At 39.1% G+C, this 8,794-nt stretch overlaps 1 protein-coding gene across 1 annotated transcript; it reads left to right on the top strand.

The window, feature by feature from the left end:
• The first annotated feature begins 480 nt into the window (after positions 1–480).
• Positions 481–8,162, top strand: LOC122059883 (protein NOI4-like). The gene is made up of 3 exons (XM_042622930.1): positions 481–637; positions 6,192–6,374; positions 7,674–8,162. The coding sequence occupies exons 1-3, from the start codon at positions 632–634 to the stop codon at positions 7,716–7,718; spliced, it is 234 nt and encodes a 77-aa protein (XP_042478864.1). The 5' UTR covers positions 481–631; the 3' UTR covers positions 7,719–8,162.
• The last annotated feature ends 632 nt before the right edge of the window (positions 8,163–8,794 follow it).

Genomic DNA, 8,794 nt, shown 5'->3' with positions numbered 1-8,794 from the left:
AGACATTGGTATGGTATACATACTTTAAGCACTTACATTTTTTTTTTTTTACTAACAATGATTATCCAGGCCTTCGGCTTGATTAGTCCCACGGGCTCATACTGATCCCACAACCTCATGAATCGAGTCATACTAGGGTTGAATGATAACCATTTAACTCACTGAAAATAGTGAAAAACTCTAAACACCCCGTGTAAGTGGCCCAAGGTGTGCCTAGTGGGAGTCGAACTTAGGACATCCGAGTTTATGGCTTGTATCAAATTCGTTGCTCACAAAAAAAATACATATACATATATTACAAATCAGCTCCATACTTTAGGCACATAATTATTATACGCATATAAACTCACTAATACCTGTATTTATTAATATGGGATTGTGAACGTCATATACGTATATTATTAAAATAATAGTATGGGATTATATTATTGACCTGGCACATGGGCTTTCTCATACGAGCCAGGTCTCGCTCGACTAATACACATTAGAAAATAGAAAAGATACAAATAAGTTTACTCTTCACTCACTCACTCTCTCTCTCTCTCTTGCTCGCTCATTTCTTTCTCTTTTATTTTTTTCTTTTTATTTGCAGGCGAAGCTGTTTTGTTTTTGAGAATCTCTCTTGGAATTCATGTCGGTATGCACTGGAATTTCTGTCCCGGAACCCTAATTCAACTCTTTTTTTTTTTTAGGTTGTGAAGGATAATCCTTAGGTTCAAAATGTGTTCCATTCGTTTTCGAGATTCATTGGATTTTAAGCTCGTCCTCTGGATTTTGATGTTGCTTTTGTGAATCATTTTGAATTTCTTGTTGTTTTGGGGGATTTTTGGATTTCTGCTATTGATTTTGAATATTTTGTAAGTTGATTTATTTGAGGTAAAGTGAGCTGGTGTTTGCTTTTTCTAGATTTTGGGAGAAAGGCGTATTTCAATTTTTGCCCTTGATACTTTAACCTTTTATGGAACTGAATTAAATTACTTGGTATCTTATGGTTCTAATTTGGAGTTTCTTCTGTTACATATTGTGTTTTTCGCCTTGCTTTTTAGGTCGACAAATTAGATGAGGATGGTGATCCATTTATTTATGGATATTTCTGCAATTATAACAGTTTTTGTTCCTATTGAAGTTTCTAGTTTTCCTTGAGTGTTGTATTAATTTCTTTCCTTCTGCCAACCTTTATTGGAAAAGAATAAGAGCAGATTTCCTTCCCCCTCCTGTTACTGGTTTTGGAGAGAGAGAGAGAGGGGGGGGGGGTTCTCAATTTGTATTGTGTGTGTGTATCAATTATATTTTCTTTCCTTGGAGGATCCACAACAGGTCAAACAGGTCTGAAAAATAATAAAAATGTAAGCTGGGCAATGCGTTAATCGGGTGACCATTGGTTATCATTTATCTCCTATATAGATACACTGATTAGGTAACTGAAACCCATGATTGCTGTTTATGAACAGTCAATACTGTGTGAAGGGCAACGAGCCAATACCAGCTTCCCAAAATTTTCCTAATAGAGGAGGAAATCGTAACTCAGATGAAACTCCTTTGCTGTTATTCTAAACTCTGACATCCTCCACCCAACCACTAATGTTTCCTTTTCAGGATGCTGAAATGGAACAGCTTGTTTGCCTCTCCTTTTTCTTTGGATTTCTTCTAAAGACAAGGCTTGCATTCCATTGCTTGGAAGACTCATCATCCAGGATATGTAGTGTTGGACATAGGGTGCATTACTTTCTGTTCTTACACCAGTCATCTTCCAGTGTTTGGACTTTCTCCTCATTCCTGACTTTGATGCAAGTCTCTCTTTTATTATTTAAGAAAATGTTCTTGTGAGTTTGTGACATAATAATCTGATTGCACACAGAATTGCTGTGACAGGAACTATTTATGGTTCCAGCATTTATGAATTATGCCCATATTTGCCTCCATATGAAGTTTCTTATTTGTTGTTGAACCTTCTTATTTATTTGGATGTTTCTCATGCCAAGGTGCAAGCTTCTATTTTTGCATCCTTCTTGTAGTCTACAATATGGAACTTTTTCTTTTATTATTCCCATTGCAAAGGAGATCATCTTGGAATTTCGCCATCGTTTTTGTTTTATGAAAACCCAGGTCAACATTGTGCAAAAAAGATATGTAATAAAACCGAATGATTCTAGCCCAAAAGGTCCCCTGGTAGTATTCCTTACATCCTTTCCACATCCAGATTCCAACGAATAGCTGATATTGCCAGCGTTAGCTCCTCCTACACCTTTGCCACCTTGATCAAAATGCTCTTTTTAAGGTTCACTTTCAAGTTGGAAACCTGTTCAGACACCTTATTCTACTCCCAACATGTATCGTTTGCTCCTAAAACGTGTCCTATGTTAGCCTTCATTTACATGAATCCTACAATTTATCCAGCCATTCACGGTTTTCTCAACATGGGAGAGGGATCACCTTGTCCCAAGGCCCCTAGTGGTTGGGTAAAGAACTTATCTAGTGTGCGTAAAGAACTCATCTAGTGCGCGACAAAAAAGAGTTGATACTTGATGGCTTCACCCATGATAAACAGCCTCACATCCATGCTCTCCAACTATCTCCTAAAACTATCCTTGGGGAACCCATGCATTCATGCTCTCCAACTAGCTCCTAAAACTATTGCTGGGGAACTTTGATCAAGAAGCGTATTCAACTTTGTCATAGGCTCTCTCTGCCTGGCTCATGTTTGTTGAACTTTAACAGTTTACCTCTTGAGCGGCACTTGTTCCCCGCCATCTTGTTTAGCCGAAAGAGCAAACTACCTTATAAGTTATAGCAGGAATACTGGTCTAACATCTATGATTATTATCTTTTTGGAGTCGCACGATAGTGAAGAAATATATACCTGGTGGTTTGAATGCTAGGTGTTAAATATCTGGAGGGGATACATCAACGAGAAGAAAATGTTTTCAAGATTTGACAATCAGTCAGATCTTTGGTAATAGTGGCTGGTAGTGCAAAAAACTTCTTGGAAAGTATAGAATGTGAGCTTGTTTATAGCCTCAAAGAAACCCCCTGCTAATATTTTGGATAATTAAGGTGAAGATTTTCATGAAAAAACGGAGGACAGAAATGAGACATCAGAAATAGCTTTAGGGATTGTGTAGCAAAAACATCTTCGGCTATGAGGCAGGACAGAGTTTAGATTATTCACCATATTCACATTCCAATCTCTGAATACTATATGGAATGAGATGCCTTTGTAGTGTTTTAACGATTTAAATCCATGTCTACAGGTGGAATGGTACCTTAGTCTATGTGATCATTGATGCAGTATTTACCAACAGTTCTTTCTGTCTTATGCTAAGGCCCATTCTCTGCTATCCTCTTGTAAGACAGTCGACTTTAGGGTTGTCCCAACTGGATACCATACGTATGCCTCCCTCACTCCCCCCCCCCCCCCCCAAAAAAAAAAAAAGGGGGGGGGGGTGTTGGCAAGTAGAAGTAACAAGGGGCTGATGATGCAGGAATTGATGTTGTTGATTTACTATTTTCGGTTGATCAAGATTTACCATTTATATAAATCTTGTTAACCATTTATGGTAGTTATGGTTTTTACCATTTACAAAGCATGGTGAAAAATTAGTGGTCTTTTCAGGAAACCTGAGTTCGATCTATACTGATGAATGCATTTTGATTCTTTCTTTTTTTTCATAGTTCTTGGATTGTTCTACATGTAGATATTTTTACTTTATCAATAAGCTTTGTTTTCCTTGGCAATTAATAGAAAAATACAGTTTCAATGACTTCTTTTATTCTTAGCTGGGAGTTAAAAATTTTAAAATCCTAGTAGTATCAGCCATCATGTATGCTGGTTGAGTCCCAGAAGGATTTTGTCCTTTTTTAGTTCGAAAAATAGTTCAATAATGGTTTTTATATAGGATCTTGGCGCAATGGTAAGGTTGCTCTATTGCGACCTAGTGGTCAAAGGTTCAAGTTGGGAAACAGCCTCTCTGCAAGTGGGGGTAAGGCTGTATACATTATGATCCTCCCCAAACCCCGCAGTGACGGGAGCCTCATGCGGGTATGCCCCACCCCTCCTTTTTTTCTTTTTTTTTAATGGTTTTTATGTTGGCATAAAATTGAAATTTCATTTAGTTTTATCTTGTGGTTTTATTTATGGGATAATAGAATGATTCTATTGCATGGTTGTTTGATGGTTAGACCCCATCATCATTCATAGCCTAATTGTCTGTTATCTTATCCTTATTTCAATTCTCTACATAGTGTATACACTAGCAGATAAACATCTTTTTCTTTTCCATACTGTGTTTTGTTTTACTTGCTGGTTTTTGAGTTGGATCTGCTGTTGTGGGACCATTCTTTGTTATCCTACATCAGGTGGTGAATGAATTTCAAGCCTGCTTTGTGTGGTGGCTTATGAATTTCAAGCTTGCTTTGTGTGGGAAACACACTCACAATCACCATTCTTGTAGAAGCCAAGTGATCAAACATGAGCATTTTGTTCAGAAGCATGGTCTGCATGAGAAAAAGAGACATTTGATGAAATATTTGGGCCCTAGAAGAGCTTTTGTTTGGAAATGTTGATCATCCAGAGTCACACAAGAACAGGAAAATAGTTTGATGAAAGAAGTTATTCCACAAGGCCAGAAAATCAATTGATTATTGGTTTCTTCTGAAATGGAGTTACCCAAGACGCTACATCAGCCCTGGCCTTAGAAACCCTGCCCAACTTTTGTTCTTTCTGTTGGTTTTGGTTTCAACAAAGTGACATTGTTGACAATTGCACAAGGCAGTTTTAAGTGTTGATGGTAACTTTTTGTTTAAGAATACAATGTCTATGGTCAGCAGCATTTCATGCTAGTATTGGTCTTCTCCTGTCTCTAGAAACTCAATATATATGTACAGTGTGTGTGCATGTCTGCATGATGGATGTGGTTATCATAAACCTTATTGTACTATTTTCTTCTCCATTGCTTACGCGAGTCATGGACACTCAATTAGGTCTTTCCTATGAAAATATTCTTCCCTTTGAATCACCTGACCTTATGATTCCAACCTTTTGAGAGATGGCCATCTTTCAGCAATATTACAAATTTTTATTTATTGTCTAGAAAAATGAAATTATGTTTTTTGTTGTATGGTAGTCTTCTAGCTGGGGATCATTGAGTTGACTTTGGAAATTTGAGTGTTGTGTATGGTGATTGTGTTGAACTGCAAGCATAATCCCATCATTCCTTGTGGTTTCAAGGATATTCACTTGGGGTGGGGGTTGGGAAGGGGATACAATTCCAGGTATGGAGTGACATATTTAGCATTCAATGAACTGTGTAGTCTCATGCCTCTTTCATGTTACAGAATTGATGGAGGACTTAAAACGGATAATAGAAGGTTATGGACCATGGTTTTGTATGAATTAGGTTTTATGTAAGTAGAGATACAGGTCAAGAGGCTGACCTCTTCTAAATATCTAGGGATATTTGTATTTGAATTCATGCAACATCTGGTCATTGATGGCTTTAGTTTCATAAGGTTGAAGGGCTGTAAGGATTATGGTTTTGGAACGGATGGAAGGCAGTTGCTGTGGGGTATAGGGTTTTGAAATGAGTGTAGTATGTAAGGCAGGGCTCAATTGATGGCTTTAGGTGAAAGGTTGATAAATAAATGAGACTAGGGTTTGGCATCGCTGGGGTGGGGGATCATAGGGTATGAGGGGACAGCTGTATATTAGTGCGTAAAATAAGAGAGTTGAAGAAAGAAGATAGAATTAAATACTACAGTCGATCTAGTTTTACTCTTGGACCACACCTAGTGCATGAAGTTACACTACTTCAGAAGCTTGTCCCTTTATTGGACCTTTAGAGCCTCTTTTCTTTCCAGGTGAGCAACTTCATTAGGGCCAAAATTGACATGTGAGCAGGGAACCTTTGCCACCTTTTAGAAAATTTGGGCCTTACATGATCTGCCGCATGGCAGATATTATAACTGTACAAGAAGCCCTTACTATGTGGGCCACGCAGGAAACCAAACCAAGGAAAATGTAATTGTTTTGCTTTCATATTTAAGCAGTGGTTAGGTGGCAAATTATGCGTATATGGCGGTTGTATATCCCCCTCAATCAATGTTGCTTATGGATCATTATTCCGCAACACAGTCTTGTTATATTTTATTCTGTGGCTGCTTTTTGAGTGCTACTGAACTTGGTTTTTCAACAGGACAAGGGTCGGCCTTTGCCAAAGTTTGGTGAGTGGGATGTCAATGACCCTGCTTCAGCGGAGGGATTCACCGTGATATTCAATAAGGCCAGGGATGAGAAGAAGACAGGTGCCAAGCCTGACTCACCTGGGAAGGATGAGCCCGCGTTCAGGCATACTGCAGATCCTGGCAAGCCCCAGGGTGTAAGTTTACTTATTTACCCATCCACTCTTGTACTTTCTACTTTGGTCTGCATATAAATGCTGCTTTCGGCGTTTCACCATCTCGAGAACATTTTGATTACAAAAGAGCTTTCTAGCTAGGCAGGTTTCTCTCAAGTTCTGCTTTATCCACCTTACTGTTTACATGGTGTACACATTCTGGGCCAATGGCTGAATTTGACTGGTGATTTGCACTATAGGATCACCCGATAGCAAGTATCCTCCTTACAAGATATAGGGAAATCTAATGTCCATAGAAAACCTGTGGCAATAAAACAAAAGCTGAAAGTATACATTAATCATCATATTGCCATGGTCATCTCCATCCAAAAGAAAACATAGAACACTATGGTCTTGTCTGTGATTTCAAAATGTTGAGACAACTAGGTATCATTTTTTCAGGTACAAGGGGTGCAACCAGGCCAGTTTGTGCCAGGTTTAAAACCCTAGGTCACCTTAGCTCAACCCAAGCCCAGTCCAGCCTGAGGCTGGGCTGGGATATCACAGACTAGGCCCAACCTTACCGGGCTCAACCCTCTGCCTAGCCCGGCCCTGATTGACCCTGATTGGGCTAAGCTGGGCCATGGTGTACCTGATTGAAGGACCAGGCCCTATCAGGCTTGGGCAGGCTCGCAGGCCAAACTTGCACCCGTATGATCAATATTGCGAAGTTGTGATGAGAAAATAAATATTGAGTTGATTTCAATTACCAGAAGGGTGGAGGAGGAAGAAAACTGAAGTGAATGTTATAGCAAATCCTTCAACATCTTGATTTTAGATTCGTCCAATTTGGTTGGTTTTCAGCCTTTGGAATGGAATTCTCTATGCAGTGAATGTTCTACCCAAGTTGGGGGGCAGATATTCTGAGATATGCTCTAGTTTCACTTTTAATTCTGGGAAGTTCTTGTGCATAGCATGGGAAAATGTCAGATGCTCAGAGTTTGTCTAGATCCTAAATGTCATTGCAGAGGTTCAGTTCAGTTGGTGATTAGTCTCATTTATGTGCACATGGACCTCATAGGTCATATGCTGCCCTATTCATTGTTCAGATTCTCCATCCTCCGAGGCTATAACAAAATGGATCAATGCATTTTAACAATTGAAATATAACTAGTCATATGGGCAAGTGATCATCCTGACTGGTGACTGAATAGAAATTTTGCAAGCCCCCATTGTTTTCTGCATTACTGCTGGATTGTAAGATTACCATCCAGAATCCAACTGTTTTGATCATGCAGTCTTTGTTTGTGACAGTTCTGCTGACGATGTATTATTTTGCAGAAAAAATGGTTTTGCTGCGTCCAACCTGCTTATGCAGAGTCCTGATGGCAGGGGGCTCTCGCTTGGTGGAAAGCAATTTCCATCGGGCTACACCATATTTTCCGAGAAGACTGGAGCTGTAGTTATACAAAGGCTGTGATGAGTCCTGCCGGGGAATTGGTTTGCTGTGCTTTGAATTGGGGCTGATTGGAAAGGTGGTATGAGAGGATGATGAAAGAAGACACAGTTTATTGTATTTATAGTCTTGCTTACACTTACTGGGTGGGCACTATTTGAAGCTTAGCTTTGCTTCCCTTTCCTTTCCTTCTCCAAGTTGCTGTTGGGGCTGCCGCTTGTTTGTGACTGTTTTTCATTATCTGTTCTACCGGAGTTGAGTGAATTTGGTTTTTGTGTATAGTTAGCACAGGTTCATGGCTTTTTCATTGTCTTCTTGATCACAACTCTATTCTGGATATGTGCAATAGTCAAACAAAGAATTATGCCTTCAAATGTGAACGATCAAATATGTCAAATATATGGAATTGAGTCTTAAAGAGGGTCGGCCTCGGCACAATGTTAAGGTTGCTCCATTACAACTTAGTGGTCATGGTTCGAGTTGGGAAATAACCTCTTCAGTATGTAGTATGGACATTACATTTTTTCATATGGCATCGAGTCTTAGAGGTATCATGGAATTATGTTTCAGTGAAAGATGGTGCTAGGATCAACTGGAAACCATAGTCGGAGGATATCCTCTCCAATGCACTGGACAGGATCCGGACTTGGATTTAGATAGCCAGACAGGTCTGCTCGAACCAGTTAACTCATAAATATTCAGGTGGGTTTGACTGGGGTCCCCAAGGATGTCAAAAGACCACATCAAATGATAAATCAGCTTTGTTTAACTAATAATAAACCATCTTCCTGTCAGATAACAAAAATTAAGTACATGCTAAACTGTGGGGCTTATGTAATAAAGAATCTAAACCTTTCTCAACAGTAAAGTTTTATCAGTGAAATATCATCACTTACCCCATCAATAATCTGATAAAAAGGGAAAATGTTAAGTGTCGGTTGATAACTTCTTTTGTCAACGCTTTGGCTATCTGCTATTTCACTGGGCATGGTGATGAGAGAATTTT

This window comes from Macadamia integrifolia, chromosome 13, assembly GCF_013358625.1.
Source record: "Macadamia integrifolia cultivar HAES 741 chromosome 13, SCU_Mint_v3, whole genome shotgun sequence".
In the NCBI taxonomy this organism is placed as follows: domain Eukaryota; kingdom Viridiplantae; phylum Streptophyta; class Magnoliopsida; order Proteales; family Proteaceae; genus Macadamia; species Macadamia integrifolia.
Note: the sequence above shows the minus strand (reverse complement) of the source record. Positions and strands in the feature narration are given on the sequence as shown.

Excerpts from the sequence above, each read along its gene's own strand:
- LOC122059883 (XM_042622930.1), top strand. Across the intron at positions 6,375-7,673 it reads ATCCTGGCAAGCCCCAGGGT|AAAAAATGGTTTTGCTGCGT; the intron begins GTAAGTTTACTT and ends ATTATTTTGCAG.